We start from the raw sequence: 27,401 nt of genomic DNA, 5'->3' as shown, positions 1-27,401 counted from the left end.
AGTTACTGAGCCTGCGCATCTGGAGCCTGTGCTCCGCAACAAGAGAGGCTGCCATAGTGAGAGGTCTGCGCACCGCGATGAAGAGTAGCCCCCCACTTGCCGCAACTAGAGAAAGCCCTCGCGCAGAAACGAAGACCCAACACAACCATAAATTAAAAAAAAATAAAATAAAATAATTAAAAAAAAAAGAGGTTATTGCTTGGGCAACAGTTGTAGTGGAGAAAGTGGTGAATAAACATCAGTCTCCAGGTATATTTTGAAGACGGAGCCAACAGAATTTTCTAAACTATTGGATATGGGGTGTGGGAGAAGGAGGAATTAAAGAGCAGTCCAAAGATTTTGGCTTGAGCAGCTGGGTGAACTGTGGTGCCATTTACTTTACTGTGATGTGGGGATCCCTGGGGGAAGAATAGATGAGTTGATGGGAATCACAAGTTTGGCTTTATATTTTTAATTTTAATTTTTTAAACATTTCTTTATTTTTATTTTATTATTTTTGTTGTTGTTGCTTGGCCACACCGCACGGCTTGCGGAATCTTAGTTCCCTGACCAGGGATCGAACCCGGGGCCCCCTGCAGTGGAAGGGCAGAATCCTAACCACTGGCCCGCCAGGGAATTCCCACAAGTTTGGTTTTAGATGTCTGAAGCTTGAGATGCCTTTGAGATATCCAAGTGAAGTTACTGAGTAGGCAGTTAGCCCCCGAGTCTGGAGTCCAAGTTGGGGTTGCAGATGGCAATCTGAGCGTTCTACGTCAGACCTTGAGACTGGATGGATCACTTAGGGAGCAGGTTTGATAGTGAGGAGATCTAAAGACTGAGCCCTAGGGCACTCCAACATTTAGAAGTAGGGTTGAGGGGAAGGATGCAGCCCAATGAGATTGCGAAGGAGTGGCCAGTGAGGTGGAAAGATAAGGAAGGCGTGTGGAGTCCTGGAAGCCCAGGAAGAAAATGTTTCTAGAAAAGAGCAGGAACAATGGTGTTGAATGCTGCTGCGGCCTGGCAGAGTCACAGTGCCAAGATAGGATAGGTGCATTAGATAGGAGGTAAACTGAGGCAGAGAAAAAACTGACCATTGGGATTTGACAACATGGAAGCCACAGATGACCTTTTGTTTTTTGGCTGCACCGCACAGCATGTGGGATCTTAGCTCCCTAACCAGGGATCAAACCCGTGTCCCCTGCAGGGGAAGCGTGGGGTCTTAACCACTGGACCACCAGGGAAGTCCCAAGCCACAGATGACCTTGATAAGATTAAGTGGAACAGAATGCAGTGGAATGAGGAGGGAATAGGGTAATTGCAGAGAAAGGCGTCTGTGTGTGTGTGTGTGTGTGTGTGTGTGTGTGTGTGTGTGTTTAGCTGAGAAAAAGTGGAGTATTTGTGTGTTGGTGGAATAATTTACCAGAAAGGGAAAGTTATCAATGATGCAGGAGAAAGGGGGTCAATTGCAGAAACAAAGGGCACGTGATCCAGTGGTCACGGGCAGCAGCTGGCCTTAGGTAGCAGTGAGGACAGTTGCTCCGTTGTATCCAGAATGAGGGCAGAGCTCAGAAAGGGCTCAGAGGCAGGTAGATTGAAAGATCTGGCATTAGGAGGGTGTGGAGAGTCAGGAGGCATTTGAAAAGTGGAACGAGGAATGAAAGCAGTGACTTTAGGATTGCAGGCGGCTCCCAGCAAGACCATCTCTTATCAACAACCTCTCCCAACACCCCGTCCGTGCCAGGCCTGGCGCCAGGCAGAGGGGGTCATGGATGACTCACCCAGTGTCCCTGCGGATGAGACGATCACAGTCTAAGGGAGACAGACCTGTAAACTGACAACTTCAGTACAACGTGCTAATAATAAAGACACGTTCAAAGTGTTTTGAGAACAAAGAGGGAGGGAGTAACTCTGCCTGGAGGGGTCAGAGAAGGCTTCACAGAGGTGAAATTTAAATGAGGCTTCAAGGAGGATGAGAATATTATCAGGCCGGCTGGAGGAGGAAGGTCGTTCAAGGTGGAAGGAACGGCACGTGAAAGCCGCCTTCACATGATGAGAAAGATCCTTTTACTGCTTTTCTCCCTGCTCCACCTGTCTGTCTCTTTTCTTCTTGCCGCTCCCCCCTCCCCACTCCCAAGCTGTTGTCTCTCAGGCTTTCTCGGTTCAAGAGGAAATTTTTCTTTTTGGAAAGTTTAATAAACTTCCGTTCAGCCTGTACTGAGTCATGACAAAGGTGTGTTTCACACTTAAACAAACGTCTCAGATGTTATTTTTTGCACTTGAAGAACAAGCTATTTTTAAAGAAATCCAAACTCACTGGGACTCAGCAAGGACGATTTCTGTGACCTGTTTTTAAGAAGTGAGCTTTGGAAAGGAACATAGTGGCCAGCGGGGCAGCATCAGAGGACCTCCTGGCAATTCTTTCCTTTAAATGTTTCAGTGAGCCAGTGAGTAGTTTCACCTTACTAAGGTGCTCGTTTTATCTTGGCTATCTGGTCTTCTGGAAAAGTCTCAGGGAGTATGCAACAATTATTGAATAAAAGAATGAGGGGAGATGAGGCCACCACCCTCTTAGAGGTAGTGGTGGGGAGAGATGGAGAGAAGAGGGCGGATTTGAGAGAAGTTTAAACAGAGCAAGGAACAAGGGGCAAGGCCATTTCCCCATGCTTTGGAAGTGTCACTGTACTCAGATCTGTACTGGTAGCCTGTCATGGCCGTCAGTTTCTTCCCTCTTTGAACATGCATATAACCCTCCCCCACCATGCAGTCTCTACCTCCACCCACCTTGAATCTGGTCAGGCCTGTGACTACTGTGATCCCCTGAACACAGGGAAAGTGACGCTGGGCCAGTCCTGGGACTAGCTTTAAAAGCTACTGCTGTGAGAAGCTTAAGACACAGGAAGAGGCTACATATAGGTAGTCCAGTTAACAATTCAGTTGAGCTCCCTAGCCAACAGCATGAGTGCACCATCTTGGACTTTGAGCCCCGTTGAACCTTCAGATGAATCCAGCCCCAGCTGACCTCTGACTGCAACTGCATGAGAGACCCCAAGTGAGAACCACTCAGTTAAGCCCAGTCAACCTACAGGGCCATGAGAGATAATAATTACCAATACGTTTTATTCCATGATAGACATATTTTAAAATAGCAACACTAATATCATTACTAACAATAAGATTATCGAGAGGAATTTAAGATTTGTTATTGTTTTTTTCCCTTTATCCTTAGAATATATCTCATTGAAGATGTATGGTTGAAAGTACTTTGTTTTAAGGTCAATTGGGGTAATTCTTTTCTTTATCTGGGCATGTTAGCAACCTCATATAAAGTTATGTTCATGTTTTGGGTTGTTTTTCATTTTAGGGATTATTTAAAAATTTATATCACTTAATGATTTAAATATTTACATGAATCATTTATGAGATTTCAAAGTCAAAGCTATCTAACAAGGCTCATTCAGAGAAGCCTCACTTCCAATCCTTTCCCCTCTACTCTGTTCTCTTTCGCCCCTGTAAAACTCCATTTATTTTTTATTTTTTAAAATTTATTTATTTATTTATTTATGGCTGTGTTGGGTCTTCGTTGCTGCACGCGGGCTTTCTCTAGTTGTGGCGAGCGGGGGCTACTCTTCGTTGTAGTGCACGGGCTTCTCATTGTCGTGGCTTCTCTTGTTGCGGAGCACGGGCTCTAGGCGCGCGGGCTTCAGTAGTTGTGGCACGTGGGCTCAGTAGTTGTGGCTCGCGGGCTCTAGAGCACAGGCACAGTAGTCGTGGCGCATGGGCTTAGTTACTCCACGGCATGTGGAATCTTCCCGGATCAGGGTTCGAACCCGTGTCCCCTGCATTGGCAGGCGGATTCTTAACCACTGCACCACCAGGGAAGTCCCAGAACTGCTTTTAAATCTTGGTTTCTCACCCTTGGCACCACGACATTTTGGGCTGGATTATCCTTTGTTATGGGGGACAGGGCCTATCCTGTGTATTGTGGGATATTTAGCATCATTCTTGGATCCTACCCACTAGATGCCAGTTGTTATAACAACCAAAAAATGTCTCCAGACATTGCTAAATGTCCTAAAGGAGGAGCTGGGGGGATGGGGAGGGAATTACACCTAGCTGAGAATCTCTGTTTTAAGGGAAACGATTTCTTGCTGGCTTGAAAATTTGACCTCTAGTCTAAGATATCTGCATTTAATGTTAAACTCATCATTTTAGGCAATACCTTTGCACCAACATGAGCACTAAATTTGGGGCATCAGGAATCATTTACAGGATGGCTGTCCCAGTGATCCAGAATATGCTTTTATTATTATTATTTGTAGATTATATTTGAAGCCAAGACACACATTTAGAAACTTCTCTTAGAACTTGTGGACCCTAAAAATGTGTCCATTCAGAGATCCAGACAGCTCAGTGCTTTCCCTGGTTTGCAAAGTACATGGGTTGGGTGATTTCTTAGGGCCTTCCTGCTGTCTGAAAGTATTCTTGTTCTAAAAGTCTAGAAACTTGCTTTTCAAACTGGGGTGGACAGCACAGTGATTGAGGACACCAAGTTGAATCCCAGGTCTTCATCAGCTCTGTGACATACTGCAGGTTACTTACTTTCCGGGAGCCTTAAATTAAGATGAAAATTGTGCCTACTTTATAGGATAGTTGCAAGGATTAAAGACATAATGCACGTTAAGTGCTTAATGTACTGCCTGGCATATAGTAAGTGCTTAATAAATGTTGGCTGTTAGTATAATTACCATCAGGGCTAGATGGTGATGTGCCAGGGAATATTCAGAGCCACCTGATAGATAAGGAACATCTTCCTAGAGTGTGAATTTCTTTTTGAAGTGTTGGAAAAATGGGCTTTGAATTTTTCTCCTAAAGGGAAGTAATTTAAAATGTTATTTTCATGTTAAAACAAACATGGGAATAAAAAGTGAAATGTGCATGAATTTAAAAGATAAAATGTGAGACTTCAAAGAAATTTTATGCTTGAGGCTGATGAATTTGGGCTTCATCCTCAAACCTCCAGGGAGGCTGTCTTTCCCTCCTTTGGTGGGAAAGTTTCAGCAGTAGATGTGGGCTGTTTTACATCTTTCACTGTTACAAGTATCAGGGATATTAGAAGACATTCTGTAAGACGTGGGGACTTTCTGACCAGGAATCACTGGTATCTTCATGTCTTCTTTGAGGTTTGTTACCTGAGGAAGGGGACTGGGAAAATTTGCTGCGCACACATTCAGTAAATATTTAAGTGACTACTCTATGCCTGGCACTATTCTAAGGCATACAAAGAGAACAAATCAAAGAAACATTCTACCCCTGTGAAACCTTCAGTCTATTGGTCATTCAATATCAATAGCTATCATAGCCTCAACAAGAGAGCTGAAATGGGGAACAGGAGGGGCAATAAGTTTGGGTTTTAGGGGAAAGATCCATCACTTATGGACAGTTGAGTAGCATGTGAGACATCCAAATAGAGATCCTGAATAGGCTGTTGAATGAGAGTCTAGAGCCATAGTTCTCACTTGGAGCTTTTAGACATTTGTGGTGGAGTTTGGGTAGGCATAATGGCATTTATTGGGGGGAAGCTCAGAATTCTAGATGCTCTGCAATGTATGGACAATTACACATCATGAATTTTTGTATTGAATTTTTTTTTTTTTTTTGGCTGCACTGTGGCATGTGGGATCTTAGTTCCCTGACCAGGGATCGAACCCGTGCCCCCAGCAGTGGATGTGAGGAGTCCTAACCACTGGACCACCAGGGAATTCCCTGCATCATGATTTTTTGAATGTCACACTGGACATTTACATAGGTGAAAGTCCTGTGTACAATTATCTGAGCCTAACAACTAACTCCCTTTTTCATACAGAGTATATTCTAGCATGATTTTAATATTCCAGGGAGGCAGATACTATGCAAAGTGAATGAAGATTACACCTTGTTGTGTTCAGACTCTATCAAGAGTTATTCAGCATTTCAGAAAACTGTGTCAGCAATGGCAATTTTGCCGTGATAGTCGAGTCTCCTCCAATTGACACCTGAAGCTGTTGATTTTGGGTCAGTTGTTCTCAAACTACAAGGTGCATGTGATCACCTGGGGATCTAGTTTCTTTTCTTCTTCTTCTTTTTTTTAAGAACAGAATAGACTGTTTGGATAATAATGGAAGGAATCCAGGAAAGAAGGAGAGGCTGACCACAGCAGAGAGGGGCACATTAACGCATGAAGTTCCTTAGAGGGTAGGTAAGGAGGACGTCCAGACGCAGGAGAAGGACCTGGCCTTGGTTGAGAAGAGCCAGTTTTTGTAAAAGGAGGGAAGGAGGAGAGAATGGCTGGAGATACATGTAGATTTAGAAACATGATGGCACAAAGTTGAGGGATGTCATATCCCCTAGGTCCCACCCCCCCAACCTAGGGCACGACTAGCCACCTTTCTGTCTTCAGCTTCTTTCTATAGAACTGGCCTATGGTGGGGAAATGAAGAAGAGGGAGACCAGACTGACCTGTACCTCCCAGGGCAAGTGCTTTGGAAAATAATATACAAGTTAGATATTACTATTACTACGAATATATTATTATTGTTCCTCTAGGTCATCCCTGACCGATAGGACTTTCTACAATGATGGAAAAGTTTTATACCAGAGCCATTCAATATGGGAGCCACTAGCCACATGTAGCTATGGAGCACTTAAAATATATCTAATGCAGGAGAGAAACTGAATATTAAATTATTGCCTATTGTATTGGATAGTGCAGCTCCATGTGTTTTCTGCCTATGTCTCAATGTGGTCCTTCAAATATGAGCACCCTCTCTAGAGGCTAGTGTCCTTTGGGACCAAGAGCACTGGGCTAGGAGTCAGACCAGAGTCTAATTTCAGCTGTGCCCTTCTTTCCTGGCCTGGTGACTTGGGGCAATTCACTTCCTTCTCTGGACCTTGATGTCCTCTGTTTTCTTCTCTTCCATGGGGAGATGAGAGGGTCAAATGAGCTAAGAGTGTGAAAGCACCAGGAACTGTGAAGGGCTGCACATCGCTCAGGCAGGGCAGCCAATCCACCTCCCTTTCTGAGGTGCCTTCTGGAAGAATACCACAGCGCTATGCCAAGGATATGCTCCAAAGACGCCTCCTCAGAGGACCCTACGTCTCCCCTCCCCTCCCCACTGCCCGGAGGCTCCCCTCTCTGCGGGCCATTCAGTGTTATTATTTGATTAAAGTACGTCTCTCTCCCACTGGCCTTGAGCCCCATGAGGGTAGGGCTGGGTAGCTGTTTGCTTGCTTTTGTGTTCCTAGGGACTAGCACATAGTAGGTTCCCAGTATATATTTGTGCAGCCAATGGATGAAACAAGAAGTGCTAGTATTTGAACTTAGGTGTGATATCAAAGCTCACTGAGCTCTAGAACTTTACAGCATCTATTACCTTCCCCTGTTTATAACAGTGGAAATACTGGAAAAGACCCAAATACCCAACATAGAGATTTGGTTTAATGAAATCATTCTTAAGATACAACATTATGCCAAAGAGTATTCAGTGACACAAAGAGAGGTGTAATTACTTTATATTGTTAAGTGAAAAAAAACCCCAGAAGGTATACTATAATCTCACTTCGTAAAAGTTATATATTTTTATACACAGGAAAAGCTTGGAACAACAGATACAAATATTAACAGTGATTACTATCACTGGGTGGGCTTAGGAGGTGATACTTTTATTCTTTTTTTTTTCCTAAAACGTCTATTTGATTAAAAAATGTACCTAGTATAGCTAGAAAAGCAAAAATAGAGCGACAGAGTAGACTAGTCATTGCCTGTGGCTAAGGGTGGGAATGGGGATTAACAGTAAATGGGAATGAAGGGTTTATGGGGAATCTAAAATGATCTGAAACTGATTTATATTGACGTTGCATCACTTGGTAAAGTTACTAAAAATCCCTGATTTGTATACCTGAGATGCATGAATTTTATATGTAAATATACCTCAGTAAAATTTTTAAAATGTGCTTTATGTATAATGTATATGTACTCTTAAAAAATTAAAACAATGCAGAAGTATTTAGTCCTCCAACTCCACGCCCAATTCTACTTTCCAGGCGTAACAGTAGTAAGTGGTGTTTAATCCTTTCCAACCTTTTTCTATGCAGAATACAAGTATACATATACATTATAAGAACATAATTTTCTGCAATCTTCTTCTTTCTCTGGATATACATTATAGAACATGGAAAACTTAAAAGTAGCTGCCTTGGAAGGTGGGATTAGGGGTGAAGGGAGTGGAGGGGGGACAGGAAGGAAGAGGCATACTTGAAAAATTTTACTTTCTTTACTGTGGTTTCATTTGCATGTTTTTGTCAGGAATGTTTGGAATTCTAAATCCAATAAAGATATTGGAATAAGAGAAAAGAGAAACAGACTCACAGACACAGAAAACAAACTTTTGGTTACTAAAGAGGAGGGGAGAAGGGAGGGATAAATTGGGAGTATACGATTAACAGATACATACTACCATATATAAAATAGATAAACAACAAGGATTTACTGTATAGCACAGGGAACTATATTCAATATCTTGTAATAAGTTACAACAAAAAAGAATTAATCACTTTGCTGTACACCTGAAACTAACACAATATTGTAAATCAGCTATACTTCAACTAAAAAAGATTTTGGAGGGGACTTCCCTGGTGGTCCAGTGGCTTAAACTCCACGCTCCCAATGCAGGGGCCCGGGTTTGATCCCTGGTCAGGGAACTAGGTTCCACATGCCACAGCTAAGACTTCGCATGTCGCAACGAAGATCCCGCGCGCAGCAACGAAGATCCTGCCTGCCGCAGCTAAGACCAGGCACAGCCAAATAAATAAATAAATATTTTGGAAAATATTGGAATAAGAGATACCATTAAATGCTTAACGCTGTCCAATCCTCCTATTTAAAAAAAATTTAAAATTTTACCAAGTGCCAAGCACCATACTTAGTGCTTGAGATATATTTCTCATTGGATCCTTAGGACAACCTTTTGCAGATTGCTAGGTATGAAATATTATTATCTCACTTGACCCCAGACTTTTTTAGTGCAGCCTGTCTCTCCTCCGCCAACAGACTCATGTCCTTCCTGCAAAGCCCAGCTTTAATGATCTCATCTCATGTCCTTCCTACCCCACGAAGGTAGAGAGATGACGCTGTCCTCAAGGTACTTACAGTCCAGGGAGGTGACAGACAGCAAAAAAACTACAATCTAGTGTTATAAGAATTCATGGTTTCATGGGGCTACGTGCAAAGCAGAGGGAGTTTAGGCAATGTGTTGAAGGCAGCCAAGGAGTTCTGCAGAGAATACATTCTGAGCTGACTGATAAGAACACCAAGGAGTTTTTCAGGAGGATAAAGAAAGGTATGGTGGTTGGAGGTGGGGAGAAGGTATAGAAAAGGATTTGGGGCCTAGCACTTGACTCAGGAGGCTCAAAAGTGCCATACTATGTCAACCACAGTTCTCAAGTTCAGTGTAACTGGAGGGTCAAGTTGGCCTGAAGGAGGGGGCAAAGGCAAGGGTGTGTAACTTGAAACTTAAGGCCAGATCATCAAAGCCTTTTTTAAAAAAAAAAAGTATTTAATTAATTAATATATTTATTTATGGCTGCATTGGGTCTTCGTTGCTGCGTGTGGGCTTTCTCTAGTTGCAGTGCGCAGGCTTCTCATTGTAGTGGCTTCTTTTGTTGTGGAGCACAGGCTCTAGGCGTGTGGGCTTCAGTAGCTGTGGCGTGTGGACTCTAGAGCGCGGGCTCAGTAGTTGTGGCGCATGGGCTTTGTTGCTCTGCATCATGTGGGATCTTCCCGGACCAGGGCTCTAACCCGTGTCCCCTGCATTGGCAGGCAGATTCTTAACCACTGAGCCACCAGGGAAGCCCATCAAAGCCTTTTAAGTTGAGTTAGGGTGTTTACACTTTACCCTGTGAATGAAGCAAAGCTGTTAAAATATTTGAGTCTAGTATGTTAGAAAGATGGAAAGGCCCTGGATGGAGCCGCTGTGGGAGATCCCTCCCGTACCCCCAGCTCTCCAAGCCTTGGCTCTGTGTGGTCAGGTCATTTCCACCCTAGGCTGGGAATTCCTTTAGGGTAAGGACCTGTCTCATTCACCTGTGCATCCCAGCCCCCAGTACAGCACCTGTCATGCATGAGGTACTCAGTAGTAGGGGCCCACCTCGCTGGCAGAATGCTGGGTACCAAGAAGGTGCCGGCTAGTGAACTTAAGTAAAAAGCAAACCTTCATTTCTTCCCCAGCACAGGCTGGGCAGGGGTTCAGCCAAAGTCTGACCTAACTCTAAGGAGGTCAGAGAGGTCCTGGCCCCAACTCAGTCCCAGGGAGGTCCATGAAGAGTGGGAGAAGGAGAGGCACTGGCCTCCCCCTCCTCCACCTGGAGAGGCATTATGGCACCTACTCCGTTTGCGTAACTGCTTGAGTTGGCAGATACCGAGCACTGGGGCGCTGGGCGGGAAAGGCCGGCTCGCCCCGGCGGCGGCCGGGAGCCGCTCCCAGATTCGGAAGTTACGAAGTTTCCGTGCATTTCGCTCGCCTCCCTGCGCAGCTCGTTCCCGCTCCGCAGCAGTTACGCCGCTAGCGCAGCGGGGCTCAGGTGCTGCAGCAGGAGGGGGCCTGAAGCTGGGAGGAAGGCGGGGACGCAGTTTACGTAAGCGTCCGCTCGCAGGTGCATGTGGCCGCCACCAGCGTGTGCTCCCTGCGCGCTCCCAGGTGCGCAGTTGGCGCAGGCGGTGGCGCGGCACGGCGACGCCCGGCGCTGGCAGGCGCTCTCAGGTGCGGCAGAGCGCGCGTGGAGGGGGCGCGCGGCGAGCGAGGGGGCGGGCTTTCTGTTTCCCAGCAGCCGCGGGGCCCGCCCCCCGGCCCGGCCAATGGGCGCGCTCGGAGGCGTCACGTGCTCGCTGCCGCCGCCGCCGCCGCTGCCGCCGCCGCCGAAGGGGAGACCGGAGCCGCGAGCGCCACCAGGGCAGCAACCGCCGCAGCCGCCGCCGCTGGGCTGAGGAGTCGGAGACGCAGGCGGACGAGGTGGCGGCGGCGGCGGAGCGGGAGCGGGGACCGGGCGCGGGCAGAGCGCGGCGGCGCGGGTAGGCTGCGGCGGAGGGGCAGGCGCCTGCGCGGCTGGCCGTCCCGGGCGGGCGGCGGTTAAGGCGGCGGTTGAGGCGGTTGGCGGTGCCGGCCCGGGCCCCGCATTGTTTGTTGTGCGTCCTTAGCAGCGGCGGCGGTGGCGGCAGCGGCGGCCGGGGCGGAGAGCAGGGAGCAATCCCGGCCCCCGTGGCTCCGGCATTGTGGCGGCCGCCGCCGCCGCAGCAGTTGCGGTGCCCCGGCCGCTTCGGGCAAGGGCAGCGGGCAGCCTTCCTCACCTTCGGGGGGCACAGCGTCCCGGCCCCGAGCGAAGGGAGGGCGTGGGCAGTGTGGGGGACCCGGCACCGGGGGCTCTGGGTGGGATGGAGGGCGAAAGGTTCTGGGCAGGTGTTGGAGGACGTTGGGGGCAGGGGCTGGGGGAGAGGCTGCGCGGGGGCGGGCGGAGGGTGTGGGCAGATTTGGGGGAGAAGGAAGGGTGAGGGATCCGGCCCAGTGGAGGCCGAGGGCCTTCGGGCAGGTTCTGGGGACCCATGGGGGCCGGGGCGAGTGCGGAAGGGCTGGAGGGCAGTCGGGCGAGTCGGGGGCAGCCCGTGGGGGTTCGGGAGGGTGTGAGGGAGGCTTGGGGAGGGCAGGGGCGAGTGTGATGGGAACGGAAGGAGAAGACTGGGGACTCGAGGGAGTCATGGAAGAGACGATGTCCCGGCCAGGGCTGCGTGCGAGGGGCAGGGACTGGGGGCAAGATAATCAGGAAGACCGCGGACAAATGTGAAGGGAAATGCGGAGGTGTCCGGCTCGGGGGCAGTGTGGCAGGGTGAGCCTGGAAAGGGTTGGGGGGGGAAGGAGGGTGTCGGGGGGGGGGTCTCTGGAGTGATGGTGAGGTGTTCAGGCAGGAGGTGCGGGAGGACAGGCCCAGAGACTTCAAGAGACCTGTGAGAGGTGTGAGGGCAGTGTCTGGCCAGGAGGGAGGCAGGAGGGTGTTGAGGCTGGATAGATAGGCCCTGCCAGGGGAAAGCATGTGAGGGCAGAAGGCAGGTATCTCTCTGGTAGCCGTGCTCAGGGGAGATGAGTAGAGGGTAGAAGGGGGAGGGCGTTTGGAGCAGGGTCTGAGTTTGAGGGGTTTGACAGAGAAGTGGGGACAGTGGGAGAGAGTGATGGGGATGGAGAGGAGATGTCTGGGCAGGAGATGCCGGGGCATTTAGCGAAGAACAGGACAAGTGAGTGAAATAATGGAAGGTGTTCTTTTTTTTTTTGGGCCATGCCACATGGCATATGGGATCTTAGTTCCCCCACCAGGGATCAGACCCGTGTCACCTGCATTGCATGTGTGGAGTCTTACTCCCTGGACCACCAGGGAAGTCCCTGGAGGGTGTTCTTGAAAGAAGTATGGATGAAGATGGGGGAGCAGCGAGAGAGGGGACTTTGGGGTTGGGGAGACCTTGGAGGGGGCAGATGGAGTGGAGTGTGTGTGAGGTGAAGGGCCAGAGGTGTGGGGGAAGGGAGATGTTCTTGGAGTGGCAGGTGAGGCGGGGAGGGGGAGCAGATGGAAGGAAATGTTTCTGGGGCAGGACATGTGGAGGGAAGTTGGGGACAAGGAAAGAGAGGTGGGTGGAGTGTGTGGGAGGGAAATCAGTAGAGGGGATGCAGTAGGGAATAGGTTTGAAGACAAGTATACAATATGTGCAGGGAGGGAAGCATGGGTTTGGGGGGCTAGATTTTGTCTGGTAAAGGGAAGGGGGTAGGTAGGGAACAAAGGGAAGGAAAGGGGGAAGACAGGATATCTTTGGGTAGAGGATGTGGAAGAATGCGTAGTGCCTGTAGTGGGGTAACGAAAGGGTAAGGTGGGGATGTGTGTGGGCACGTCTGTTACTAGAAAGGGGTAGGTTGTATATTGGATTGGGGCAATGGTGGGGGAAGTAGGAGGCCCAGGTTTAGAGCAGGAAGTGAGTATTCAGGCTGGAGAGAATTAGGAAATCAGGTTGCTTTAAAAGAGTATGGAAAGAGCGGGGTCCTGAAGTGTGGAGAGAGATTGGAAAACTTGGGGTCTTGAGAGATTAAAAGGGCCACAGTTTTTTAGATCACTGTAAGTATATAGAAGGACGGAGTGTAGAAGTTGGAAAAAAAAAAAGAAACTAAAGAGGAGGGGATTAAATTCTGACCTTCAGAGGAACTGGAGAGTGTGTGGGGTTGTGTGTGTGGATCCTGGAATGATGGTACTGGAAAATGGAGAACATTAAGCCCTTTACCATATATGAAAGTTCATGCTTCTAGGATCAGAGAGATCGTGAAGCCTGATTTTAGTTGCAGAACCCAGTGAATGGGGAAGGGATAAGGGAGAGCTGAGTACACACTCCCAAATTTGAAGGAGTTGTGTGGTGGAGTGTCGTCCTAGCGCATTGGCCAGATGAGTGGGCAAATAGAAGAGCCATACAGAGTCAAGAGGAGTACACCAGGAGTGAACAGAAACAGAATTGCAGCAGGTGCAGGGCAGATGTCTTTGTGAAGATACTGCAAGGGGGCAGGGCCCAGCGTGTTTGAGGGCTGTGTATCAGAGGGAGGAAGGGATACCTTGGTGCAGTGTCTCAGATAACCTGGTGCTTTCTGGGTAATAGGGCAGTTTTCAGGCATTTGAGTGATGTAATATCTGAGTCCCATGCTAGAGGCAGACAGAGGTAATGTACATTCAGCTTCTGAAAGTGTTAGGAGTGGAGCTTTATGGCTCTTCAAGGTGCAGATAACAGATCAGCTGTTATCAGCTTTTATCCCCAAATAGTTCATGTAAAATTTAGTTAGAGGCTTTTGGATTTTCTGGTATTTTAATTTAAGTTGGGGAGTGCAGTGTTAGCTTTATTTAGGAAAGACTGTGGGTTGTGTGGACATATGAAATAACCTTTAGGGGTTTGAGCACAGACATTTCAGCAGGTCTCATTCAGTGTTCTGTGGCTTGTGTTAGATTCTTTGGGATTTGGAAGGATTAAGGAAACTGCTTTGAGACTGCCTCGGTAAGCAGAGTTTTCTACAATCTTGGAAAACGATTTCCCTTTTGACAGTTGAAAATTCAGTCTTGTCAGATTTTGCAAAAAAAATAATTTCATCATGTTGCAGAGATAACTTCAATTATTGCTTTGTGGGCTTCATGTATTGTATAATGTGGTACCTAGTATGATCTCAAATAAAAGGTCCTCTTTGGTACCTTGGGAAGCTTTCTGGGTTGATTAGTTTTCTTCTTTTGTCCATTTAGGAAGTATCTAAATTGTAAGTTTGAATAGTGCAGCCATTGTAAGTTCAAATAATAAGTTTGAGTGGAAGTGGGAATCTTGCCTAAACATAATGAGGGCTGAGCAGAACACCACATTTTAAGTAATCTGTATCTAAATATAAATATTTTAAAAATAAACTGGAAGCTAATCATTTTTAAAATTCAAATTTGAAGTGTATACTGAAGCATATCATGAAGGCAGCAAAGTAACGCTCTAAAGACATTGCTATAAGATTTTATTTTTGGAGGGCAAAGTTTTTAAAATACAAATGGCTTTGATTGAAACTCTTAGCAGTATTTTGAGATTTGATATATGTGTTGAATATAATTATAAGGATCATGTTTGACCCCTTTGGCTTCCTGGCAGAGAATTTGAGCAGTAAGATATAAGATGAATAGAGTGACCTTTGAAAATTCTCTCCCATATAACTATTGTTTCCTCCTTGTATTTTTAAAGTCCAAGTCCATTGTGTTGGTTCATTTCAGTGATGTGGGGCAAGCAGTACTTTCTTGTTCAGAATACTCAATTCTGGCATAGTGTTCTGATTATATGTATTGTTCCGTGAAGTTCTATGGTTTGGGATAATTTGTAGGCACTTTAAAATATTACGAACCAAGGAGAGCAGGTTGTTTAGACTTTGTAGGCTAAATAATTGGGTCTGGTTTTATTTTCACTGGTGACTTGCTGGACAAGATACTTAATCCGTTTGTGCTTGTTTCTCCTCCAGAAACCTGACTCTTTATCTGTCTCCCATGAGAATTGAGATGGTTTATATAAAACAAGTTTAAACCTTTCAGGAAGATTAGGACTATGTAAATAGGGGTAATAGATATTATTTCTTTGGTTCTTTTTTTCCTTTTAGCCTGGTCAAATAATAATTAGTACTTCAGAGTTTGGCACTAGGTGGGTTAATTTGTAATGAGAAACTTGGATAGAGATGAAACTTCTGTGAATATCAGAGATATCTGCAAATTGAAGTTTGTTCATTCTTTACTCTACTGTCTACATATCTTTCCTGGCTCATTTCTGCAGCTGAGTGTTGGTGCTGATTTGAATTCTTGAGTCAAGCAGAAACTTGTGAGAGACATTCTGAGTTCTAAGCATGACTTTCCAGAGACAGAGTACTTTTCTCACTCAGTGAATTCAATTTTTAAATCAGGAATAATACATATAATACATTTCCCTATGTTTTTTGCAGAAAATTGATTAATTCTGAGTGACTTGAACAGAAAAATGGAGCTATCCCTTCTTCTAGTGGCATTGAGCCTCCTTTTTCAGATTTATTGCATACTTCTTCCTTTTTTAAGTTTTAGTTAGCAAATAATTACCTATCCATTTCACATTTCCAAGCCCATTGACAGGTTATGCTCTATTTGAGGGGAAATGATTTTCATTTTATTTTTATTTATTTATTTTTAAAATTTATTTATTTATTTTTGGCTGCATTGGATCTTCGTTGCTGCGCACGGGCTTTCTCTAGTTGCGGCGAGTGGGGGCTACTCTTCGTTGCGTTGCACGGGCTTCTCATTGTGGTGGCTTCTGTTGTTGCGGAGCACGGGCTCTAGGCGCGTGGGCTTCAGTAGTTGTGGCACATGGGCTCAGTAGTTGTGGCTCACGGGCTCTTGAGCTCAGGCTCAGTAGTTGTGGCGCATGGGCTTAGTTGCTCCGCGGCATGTGGGATCTTCCTGGACCAGGGCTCGAACCCATGTCCCCTGCATTGGCAGGCAGATTCTTAACCACTGCGCCACCAGAGAAGTCCCAGCAATGATTTTTAAATGTTTATTTAATGTTGTGTTTGGTTTATTAGTTGTAAAAAGCCTCCAGATCTGGTCCTGATTGACATTGCAAAAATGTAAATAGTAAGTTGATTTATTAGGCATTAATTTGCTTGAGCTTGGTAAAACCCAGCCCTGATAGTCTTTCTATGCTAGCCGATCTATTCTTAATAGTTTACTCTCTTTTATAGCATGTTTGGACACCATTACCCATCTTACTGCTCTTCTGCTTTCGTTTGTTTTGCATAGACCCTTTTATTGGAAAATTGGTTGTTTTTAAAATTCTGTTCAGCTGTAGAAAAACTTTCTTACAGGTAATTATGAGAGGCTTCATAATTCAGTTTAATTTTAGAAAACTGTTTATTGAGAGATGTAAGTTAAATTTATACGTCAGTTAAAACAGAAAGGAATAAAGTAATGAGACCAGATTAATGGTGAGCTGAATATTTAAATGGTTTGAGCCTGAAAGATCTGCAAATCTTTAACTTTTAGGTCTTGCATTAAATAGTGAGGTGACCAGATGACCTGATCTCTCACCTTCATGTCTTTTATTTCTTGTCCTGAGGGTCCTTTAAGTGTATCATTTTTGAGAAGTATGGTGTCTGTCTCAACAATATGTGTGTTGTGGAGTGAATGAAGCAGTCCTAAATTTTAGTTATTTGATATTCAAATTCTCTTAATTTCTGACATAACTAACACTATGTAGAACATCTGCTTTCTTTAGTTAACTTTAGCACAACTCAAAAGGGTGCAGTTGCTTATGTCAATAATAAAATCGCAGCTTTGCGTTGTGTGACTTCATGGTTCATTTCCATTTGAAAAGTGAGAATTCTGCAGCAGGTTGTGTGACAAATTCTAAGGCATTTCTGGGTCATGGATAAGATGTAGTTTCTTACTGCACCTGCAGAATTTCCTGTTCTATGCAGTTTTCCAGGTGCCAGGGCTTTTCATGATATCCAGTTGGTTAGATCAGCATTTTGTTTATGAGTTGAATTTAACGATATTAATACCATTGACCTAAACCAGAAAGTAATTGTCCTAAAGACTCTATTTAGATTTTTATTTATTTTTTATGATGCTTACCTGTTTTGTCAGTTTACGTCAGCAGACATGTGCTGGCTTTAGGCTCAAAGGCATGTTTTGTGCCAGACCTGAGATTTCTTAGTAGGGCTCAATAATATTGTTTTTTTTTAAATTTATTTATTTATTTTTGGCTGCATTGGCTCTTCCTTGCTGCGTGTGTGCTTCCTCCAGTTGCGGCGAGCGGGGGCTACTCTTAGTTGCAGTGCGTGGGCTTCTCATTGGGGTGGCTTCTCTTGTTGCGGAGCACGGGCTCTAGGCGTGCGGGCGGCCGTAGTTGTGGCTCGCGGGCTCTAGAGCACAGGCTCAGTAGTTGTGGTGCACGGGCTTCGTTGCTCCGCGGCGTGTGGGAACTTCCTGGACCAGGGCTTGAACCCTTGTCCCCTGCATTGGCAGGCGGATTCTTAACCACTGCGCCACCAGGGAAGCCCAATAATATTGTTTTGAGTAAAGAACAAGTCCTTCCCTAGATAGATTGGCCCTTAATGTGAAAATGGAGTCCGTAACTTTGGTTACCTGTGTTCAGTCAGCCTAACTGAAAATCAGTACATTTTAAGACAGCTGGGTAGTGTTTTGTTTCTAAAAGGTAAGATGAAGGCAGTTCATTCTTTTTTTTAAAAATTATTTATTTATTTATTTAGTTTTGGCTGCGTTGGGTCTTCGTTGCTGCACGCGGGCTTTCTCTAGTTGTGGCGAGCGGTAGCTACTCTTCGTTGCGATGTGCAGGCTTCTCATTGCAGTGGCTTCTCATTGTTGCGGAGCACGGGCTCTAGGCGCGCGGGCTTCAGTAGTTGTGGCACGCCGGCTCAGTAGTTGTGGCTCTCGGGCTCTAGAGCGCAGGCTCAGTAGTTGTGGCGCGAGGGCTTGGTTGCTCCGCGGCACGTGGGATCTTCCCGAACCAGGGCTTGAACCCGTGTCTCCTGCATTAGCAGGCGGATTCTTAACCACTCCGCCACCAGGGAAGTCCCAAGGCAGTTCATTCTTATGATGTTTATAATTCCAAGTAAGTCTGAAACTCCTCAAACATTGCATCTAATCATGCAGTGATTAGGCTTTTATAGAGCTTAGGCAACCTACATTTTAACCTAATGGAACTATTGGATACTGGGTGGCTCTTGACTTAACTCTGGACAGCTCAGTTTTAGTTAGTAAAGTTAATGAACTAGAGGGAAAAGGTGTTGCAATTTTGGTAGTGTAGGTTAGCAGCTGGAGAGAATAAACATGTGGTGCCCTTGGTATACATATTTTCGGTTGTTTTTGTTTTTAAAAATGTATTTATTTACTTATTTGGCTGCATTGGGCCTTAGTTGTGGCACGTGGGATCTTCGTTGCAGCACGCAGGATCTTCGTTGGGACATGCGGGATCTTTCATTGTGGCGCGCGGGCTCTTCTTTGTGGCGTGGGCTTCTCTCTAGTGGCGTGTGGGCTCTGTAGTTTGCGGCGCTCGGGCTCAGTAGTTGCCACACGTGGGCTTAGTTGCCCCATGGCATGTGGCATCTTAGTTCGCCAACCAGGGCTCGAACCCGCATCCCGTGCATTGGAAGGCGGATTCTTAACCACTGGACCACCAGGGAAGTCCCTTTCGGTTGTTTTTGAAGTAAGCTATAAATACGCTTATAACGTGAAGTTTAGCATGGGAGGACAGATATCAAAAGTAGTAGTGATGAGGCTTTTTAAAAGATGGTATCTTAAAAATAAGTATCAACTGTGATGCTTTCTGATAAGCCAGCTTTGTGGTAAATGTTGTGGAGTTACACAAAATTGGCTTTTGAAATTGGTCAGTATTGTTTAGTAGTGTCGTTTATTTTTAGAGCTCAGGGTTCACATACCTGGACTTTGGTCCCTATGATAGTTGTGTAGGTGAACAGCTGAGTATTACATTTGAAGAAATGGAGGCACAAAGAGTTGACCCTAGAGCAGAGATAAGCAGGCTTTCAGAACACCCTTTCAGAAGTTGTATATCAAATTCCTGATAGTCCCCAAATTTGGCAAGGAAGGTTGATGGCTGGGGAAATTTGAAACCTGCCTCCTGCCTCTTTTAGTCAAGCACCTGAGTACAAGTCTTTTTAAGGGCTACCTGGAATAATGCTTGTCTTTCTTAGGAAACTCAGGGTCCTAGGATTATGCAGTAGCAATGAATCTGAGGGAAAGGGCTAGCACTTGGGTGGACTCTCTTTATAGGTATGCCCAGAGGTGACCCTGGTGCAACATCGATTGCTGTATTGGGCAGTAGAAGAACGTTTTTGACACAAAAAGACTTGGCTCAGAGGTCTGATCCTGCTGTTTACTAGTCATAGATCTCTTTCCTCGTGTATAAAATTGGAATAAAACCCCTCATTTACAGATTTATAGTGAGGATTAAAGAAGATAAGAAAATTGTTTGTAAGCTGTGAAGCACATAACTTTTTTTGAAAGGAGGTTTGAGCAGAAATTAAGGACAGGCTTTGAAGTAATGAGCAATTTGACTCAGAGGACCTGGATTTTTTTTTTTTTAATCATGGCATTTTCAGATGTACATAAAAGGGAACAGTACGGTGAACGTCCATGTACCCGTCATGTAGCTTCAACAATTACCAGCATCTTGTTGCTCTTGTTTCATCTGTCCCTCATTCACAATTTTTGTTGTTGTTTTTGCTGGAGTATTTACAGCAGATCTTAGACATCATACGCTTTCATCCATAATTACTTCAGTGTGTATTTCTAACAGAGAAGAACCTCAAAGAAAACCCCACAAAACTATTTTAACCCTCTAAATTAACAATAATTCCTTACCTAATACTTAGAAGGAGCTGAATTTGAAACATAGCTCTACCACTCACCAGCTTTGTGTGTTAATCAAATTACTAGTTCTCTCTGAGCTTCTGGTTCCTTATCTGTAACATAAAGATAATACCTCATGAATTTATTTTGAGCTTAAATGAAATAACATATAAAATGCCTAACATGAAATTTCTCAGTAAATGGCCCAGCCTCTCTTCTGAGCCTCCTATGGCATGTGAATTAGAATTATGGGTTGCCCTCCTCCCTTCTTGAATATCCCAAAGAATAACAGTACTCTGAAATTATTGCCCACTAACCTAGTGAAATTTCTCGTCATTGAGCTATTTGACTTTTCTGGTGAAATTCTGTTAGCAGTTGAAATCATGTCTGTTCTTCCTTCTTTCGTGCAACATCATTATTCTCCTGTCTACAGGCTCATTCCAGTCAGCATATATATGCTATTATTTAATCTATTATTTTTTTGAATGACCTTTTCTTGACCACACTGTCTCTTCTAGCTACAACCCAATTTCTCAACTTCTTGAAAAAGTTGTTTCTACTCATCTACAGTTTTCCTGTCCTCTCCTGAACCTACTGCAGTGAGACTTTAACTCCATCACCGTACTGAAACTGCTGTTGTCAAAACTACCAAGTTTAATTCTTACTTGATCTTTTAGCAGCATTTGGTGCAGTAGATGCCTCCTTCCTTGAAATACTTTATGCTCTGCTTTCTAGGACACCACACTCTGCTGGTTTTCCTTCTACCTCCTTGGCTTCTTCTCAGTCTCCTTTGTTGGTTCTTCCTCATTACTCCTACCTCTTAATATTGGACTGCCCCATGGGATCTCTGCTCTTTATTCTCATTCTCTTGGTGATCTCATTCAACCTCATAACTTTAAATACCATATATGTGCTGATGACTCCCAAATTTTTATCAGAAGCTCCAGGTTACTGCCTATTTTGATACCTCCACTTACATATTTCATTGGCATCTCAGACTGAACTTGTCCTAAATCAGACTCCCTACTTCCTGTGCCCCTCTTGTCGTCTTCCACATCTTAGTAAATAGCAATTTCCTCCGTCTTTCCAGTTGCTCAGGCCAAAACTTGGAGTCATCCTTGACTCTCTTCCTCTCACGCACATCTGAGCCACCAGGAAATCTTGCCAGTCCTTTCTTCAGAATATATCCAGACTCTGACCGCTTTTCATCACCTCTACTGAGTTAAGTCTACATCAGCTCCTCTGAATTACTGCAGTAGCTATTTTTGCTTTTGCCCCCTTATAGTCTGCTTGCAATACCGTAGCAAGAATGATCCTTTTAAAAAGGTAAGTCAGGTTTTGTCTCCTTCTGGTCAGAACCCTCAGTGATTCCCCATCTTTTTCAGAGTAAAAGGTCAAGTTCTATCAAGGCTGTAAGTGATCGGATCCCTTCTTTCCTCTTTATTTGTTCGTTTGTTTATTTATTTATGGCTGCATTGGGTCTTCGTTGCTGCGCGTGGGCTTTCTCTAGTTGTGAGCGACGGCTTCTCATTGTGGTGGCTTCTCTTGTTGTGGAGCACGGACTCTAGGCACGCGGGCTTCAGTAGTTGTGGCTCGCGGGCTCTAGAGTGCAGGTTCAGTAGTTGTGGTGCACGGGCTTAGTTGCTTTGCGGCATGTGGGATCTTCCCGGACCAGGGATCGAACCTGTGTTCCCAGCGTTGGCAGGCGGATTCTTAACCATTGCGCCGCCACGGAAGTCCCCCTTCTTTACTCTCTGACCTATTACTTTTCTTTTTGCTTACTCCATTCTGGCCACAGTGGCCTTCTTGTTCCTTTAACGTGCCAGGCATATTCTGTCTCAGGTCCTTTGCATTTGCTGTTTGCCCTGCCTAGTATGCTGTTTCTCAGATATATGCGTGGCTCCATCCTTTTCAGGTCTTTGTGCATATCTCCCCTTTCCAGTGAGGCCTTCCCTTCCCACTCTGTTAAAATGGCAGTTCGTCCATTTCTGGCCCTCCCTAGCCTCCTTTTCCCAGCCTCTTTTTCTGCATACCACTTAAACCATTTAACTTATAGTATATTTTGCTTGCTTATTTTGTTTATTGCCTTTTCCCCTTCACTAGTGTATAAGCTCCTTAAAGGCAAGGATTAATGTTGGTTTTGTGTTCTGTAGATTCTAAAGCATCTAGAATAGTGCCTGGCACTAAGTAGGCACTTGAGTATTTGTTCAGTGAACTATTCTTTTATTAGTTGTAGTGTATTACTTTGGTAAAGGATATTATAGTTATAGTGTGTAGTTGGAATTCTGGTTTTTCCTATGGAATACTGTGCACCTTGACGTCTTTATGATGTATTTCTGATTCTTCTTCTGAATATCCTTTCTTTTTTTTTTTTTTTTTTTTCAAATTTTCTTCCAACCTGTGGATCTTTTTTTTTTTTTTTTTTTTTTATAGCTACTTTATTTATTTATTTTATTTTATTTTTGGCTGTGTTGGGTCTTCGGTTCATGCGAGGGCTTTCTCTAGTTGAGGCAAGTGGGGGCCACTCTTCATCGCGGTGCGGGGACCGCTCTTCATCGCGGTGCGCGGGCCTTTCACTATCGCGGCCCCTCCCGTTGCGGGGCACAGGCTCCAGACGCGCAGGCTCAGTAGTTGTGGCTCACGGGCCCAGCTGCTCCGTGGCATGTGGGATCTTCCCAGACCAGGGCTCGAACCCGTGTCCCCTGCATTAGCAGGCAGATTCTCAACCACTGCGCCACCAGGGAAGCCCTGAATATCCTTTCTTGAGACTGCTAATAGGGTTTATTATTTATTCGTTATAATTTTGAGTACTTGTTATGTACTATGCTAGTTGCATTGGGGGATACAAAGATAAAACATAGACCCTGAACTTTAAGAGCTTACGGTCTATGAGGGGAGGTGATGGTATGATTTTGAGATATCTATAAAATTTTTTTTAAAGTAAGTACTTAAAATGGTCCAGAAATTTAGAAGAGCGAGGAATTATTTCTGCTAAGGGGAATAAGGGAGATACCTCAGAGAGGATGTGGTATGTGGTACCTGTGCTAAGTCACAGGAAAAAGTGGGATTAGATTATGAGATAATGCAGAAGAGAATTCCATATGGAGGGAACTGTGTAGGCAAAATAAGAATGCTCAACATTTCTATGGAAAAGAACAAGTGGTTCACTTAATTAAAGATAAGGGAATATGAAGGGAATTGGTAGAGTGTAAGTTTGGAGTGGAATATTGGAGTCACTGATAGAGGCCTTGAATGTAAGAATGAGGAATTCAGACTTTTTTCTGTCGACAGTGAGGCTTCAGTGAAAGGTTTTGATTGAGCAAGAGTGGAGGGATGACATTATTAGAGCTACCTTTATGAATTTGACAACTTTATGTGAAAAGAGGCTGGAACACATATACTGATTAAGATGCTATTGTAACAGTTTGAGGAAAAAAGTGATAAAGGTAGTGCAAGTGGGTATAAAAAGGATGCCTTGGAACTGATGAAACTTGGTAACTGGATGTGAGGACTGAGCTCCAAGTCTACAAGGTTTCAAGCGTAGTTGCCGGGGCCGGCTGGGGTGTCCTGAAGAGAAGTCGGGAAGCCAGGAGAGGTGGGATCAGGGACAGGTTTAGTTTAGTTTTGGTATTGAGTTTGCAAGTGTGGTGGTGACACCAGATGATTATTGTTCTGATAGAAAGAAAATCAGGAATCTTTTTATAAAGGATGTGCATCTGTGGCTTTATGCCTTCATTTTGATACAACTAATGGCAGAAAAGAGAAGTAAGATTCAATTCTGAATCTATTATTGAGGTCTGAATCTAGATAATTGATTTGGGAAACTTCTGATAAGTCATCCAAACTTTTCTTTTGATTTGTAAGTGGCTCCACTTGTTTCACTAAGTTTGTTAGATAAGCTGCTTTACATCGTAAAGCACTTCAGCAGCTTGATACAATCTAAATGTTGTCCTTCGAGTGTCCCTTTACTGCTGATTCATTGGCTGTGGATGTCTAAGGAGTGTCTGTCTTACCCCTTTGAAAACAACAGAATGAGAGTTCTGAACTAGTTACCTTGATCACTTTGTTGAGATCACTTTGAGTTAAAAGGTTTGCATGATCATGCCATAGCCTTCTTTTTTCCCTTAGGACTTAGAGGTGTATTGGAGGAAGACAAGCCCTCTATGCTAATTAATGGCAGTTAAGGTGTTAGTTGCCAAAACATTTCTTTAACAACCTACACTTAACAAAATACCAGAAGATATCAGAGGATTTAGCTTCTATTCCAGGCAAATTCAAGAACAGAATAAAGTCCTTTTAGATTTATATCCTTTTCAAGAGCCTTGTAGCAGGAGGAGTTTTTAACCCCAAGGTTATTTATAGGAAAAAAGAATTATTTGCAAAATACTGTTGATTAATGTATACAATTTTTATTTATAGGCTATCTAATGATGCATGATATTTATATTTCTATACTTAATGCATTTTTTTTTTTTTTAATAAATTTATTTTATCTATTTATTTTTGGCTGCGTTGGGTCTTCGTTGCTGCACGCGGGCTTTCTCTAGTTGCGGTGAGTGGGGGCTACTCTTCGTTGCGGTGCGCGGGCTTCTCATTGCAGTGGCTTCTCTTGTTGCAGAGCACAGTCTCTAGGCACGTGGGCTTCAGTAGTTGTGGCATGTGGGCTCAGTAGTTGTGGCTCGAGGGCTCTAGAGCGCAGGCTCAGTAGTTGTGGCGCACGGGCTTAGTTGCTCCACAGCATGTGGGATCTTCCCGGACCAGGGCTTGAACTCATGTCCCCTGCATTGGCAGGAGGATTCTTAACCACTGCGTCACCAGGGAAGTCCCCTTAATGCATTTTTAAATAGTTGAATAAAAAGACATCATTGAGTTTGTTAGTTGAAAACTTGCAGTTCACCAGCTTGGTTTAGAATGACCTTGAGCTTACCACATTAGTCATCTCTGAATTCTCTTCCTTTGTGCTTAGATCATCATGTCAGTGAATATGATTTTGGCAATATCCTTATGGAGCTTGTTCTTGTTTTCCAGTAAATAGGAGTCAACAGGACCCAATTACCCTGAAATGAGAAAGTTTTCCTATTTAGGATAACTTACATTTTTCAGTCCAATGGAGGTGTTGGAGGCTTTTAGTTTGTATTATATATGTTGTAGTTAATTTTGCAGATGTAGCATATATTGTAATTTTTTTTTATCTAAGCAATTTTATTTCACATAATTTGTTTGCCAGAACTGTAACGTGTAACATCTTAATCTTGTGAGGAACCTGTGAGATTCTTTTAGTCTTGCTTTGTTCTTTGACAGATGTAGAACTCAAGATACATCCAGAGTGGTTAAGGCACTTGTCCAAAATCACACACCTCACTGGTGGCAGAGTTGGGATGAGAAGTGGATTTCTTGACCTCCAGGCTTTGGCTCCTTCCACCATGTCAGGCTGCTGCATTAGAAATGTAGACCAGAAAACTTTGAATAAACTTAGTTCAACTTGTCACATTTCTGGCACCTAATGACGTTCAGTAGGAACAATTAGGGTATTTTTTTTCCTTGTTCCTTCTGAAAATTAAAATTTTTAGATTAATCATTTTAAAGTGAACAGTTTGGTGACATTTAGTACATTCACAGTGTTGAGCAACCACTACCCTACCTAGTTCAAAACATTTCCATCACTCCAAAGTGAAACTCCTGACCCATTAAGCAGTTTGAAATTTTTTTAAGTGATTAAAATAAAAATCTTTAAACAATTAAAATAAAAATCTTTACTATGACCAGGTCAACGATAGCAGGTTTGTATTAGAGGTCACCCATCTCTGATTTGCCAGTGAGAAATAAAGAGAATCATCTTTAATGTTATTTAGTAGTGGATGTTATTATACTTACAAACAACAGCAGCATTACAAAGAAAGTGTCAGGCACATAATGATTAACAGTACTAATAGCAGACAAACATTATGCATATTATCTCTAATCTTTACACTAGCCTTTCAGAAAGGTTTCTCTATCTCAGATAAGAAAACTAAGGCTTTGTTCAGTAGCTCTGAAATCACTTAACTGTTAAGTTGTGGACTTGGGATTTGAATCCATGTCTATTTGGTTCCAAAAGTTTGCAAAAAGCAGCAAATGGAAGAGATCATCTTCCCTGATCCTAGGGGACCAAGGCTGTTTTAGCAGGACAGCATACAAGGGAAGGGGAGTTGAGTTTGCTGGTCTTGTTAGTGTCTGCAGTAATAAAACCACTTTCTCCTGACCAATTGATATCCATATTCCATAGGGGAAAAGCAAAATAGGAAATAACCTTTGGAACTTTTTAATGGACATTATTATAAACAATTAGAAGAAATTGCATTATAGCTACTGAGATGTGTTCTTAGAAATTCTATATTTCTTTTTTTCCTTTCCATTTATTTTTAGTGAATTGTTATTTGATTTTAAAATCATAAGTTGATTTGCTTGAGTAATTAGTGATTAGTCATAACAGTACTAGAACTTGATTGACTTTCCATTTTAAGATACTTTAAAAAAGTGGTCGTTCACTTCCAAAGAAGAATAACTCAAATTGTGTGTGTTGAAGGATTTTGTAATTACACTTTTTGCCCCTGTTGAAAAAAACCCTAATTGTATCTTTTTTAAAGTTTGAAAGAACTTTAGTAGGCCAATTTTCAGTTATTCCCCTGGAAGTGGCCAGTCACCTCATAAACCTTGTCACTTTTTACTGTGTTTTGAATGACGTGACTTCTCCTAAGTAATAGGCACTGGAGTAATTTGCTTCGATATGCTGGATTTTGGGTAAAAAGGATGTAAAAGATAGCTTCCTGGCTACTTTGGACAAAAGAGTTTTCTTTTTAGGTTATGTGAGCATAAAAAGAATATAAGCTGTAGCAACAGCAGCCATCTCAAACGTCCTGAGTTTAAGTGTATTGATAGATGTGCAAAGAAGTATAGATTTTTGACAGTGACCTTGTGACTTTTGGTAATATCTAAACAGTAGATACTTACATAAATGGATTTCAAGCTTTTAAAAACTTTTTATTTAAAATTTTTAAAATGCCCTTTTAACTTGGCTCAAATATTACACATCATTTTTCTCCTTTGACCAAGGGATGAGTTTTTTTCTCTCTGGAACCAGCAAAAACATGTCATAAAGAGTACAGGCTTTGGAATTGGTCAGATTTCAAATCCTTTCTCTGCCACTTACTAGCTGTAAGACCTTCTCTCACCTTTTAAAATGAATATAATACCTCACAACTCTGCAGAGTAGAATTAGAGGGTGATGTCTCTAAAGGGCTCAGCACAGTGTCTGGCACACATTAAACTGTGTTCAAATTGTAGTTTTTGTAGAAAGAAGTCTAAATTTTGCTAGCCTAGACAAATATCAATGCAATGCAAATACGGTAAAACCGCGTAATGTATACTGTTCTGCAATCAATACATTTCTTCTTGGTTTTTTTTGTTTTTAA

The 27,401-nt window shown here is 43.8% G+C and overlaps 2 protein-coding genes across 6 annotated transcripts in view; one reads left to right on the top strand and one right to left on the bottom strand.

Moving 5' to 3' along the window:
* The window catches only part of CRB2 (crumbs cell polarity complex component 2), a 100,803-nt gene extending 89,193 nt beyond the window's left edge, over window positions 1–11,610 (bottom strand). Inside the window, exons 1-3 of the mRNA XM_036854188.1 lie at window positions 11,568–11,610; window positions 10,891–11,457; window positions 10,399–10,596 (exon numbers count right to left, since the gene is read on the bottom strand). Of these exons, the coding sequence (XP_036710083.1) occupies window positions 10,399–10,596; window positions 10,891–11,457; window positions 11,568–11,610 (808 nt within the window). The remainder of the gene's footprint in view (window positions 1–10,398; window positions 10,597–10,890; window positions 11,458–11,567) is intronic.
* The window catches only part of LOC118896555 (spermatid perinuclear RNA binding protein), a 192,869-nt gene that overhangs the window by 32,554 nt on the left and 132,914 nt on the right, over window positions 1–27,401 (top strand). For 3 of the 5 annotated variants that reach the window (XR_005020205.1, XR_005020204.1, XM_036854471.1), the window contains exon 1: window positions 10,913–11,080. The exons of 1 other annotated variant lie outside the window; for it this stretch is intronic. The gene's annotated coding sequence lies outside the window, so the exon portion shown is untranslated. Of the gene's footprint in view, window positions 1–10,912; window positions 11,081–27,401 lie in introns of those variants that run through there. One more of the 5 variants, XM_036854474.1, reaches the window with a different exon arrangement.

Source organism: Balaenoptera musculus, chromosome 6 (genome assembly GCF_009873245.2).
Source record: "Balaenoptera musculus isolate JJ_BM4_2016_0621 chromosome 6, mBalMus1.pri.v3, whole genome shotgun sequence".
NCBI classification, from domain to species: domain Eukaryota; kingdom Metazoa; phylum Chordata; class Mammalia; order Artiodactyla; family Balaenopteridae; genus Balaenoptera; species Balaenoptera musculus.
This window is presented reverse-complemented; position numbering and strand designations above follow the sequence as displayed.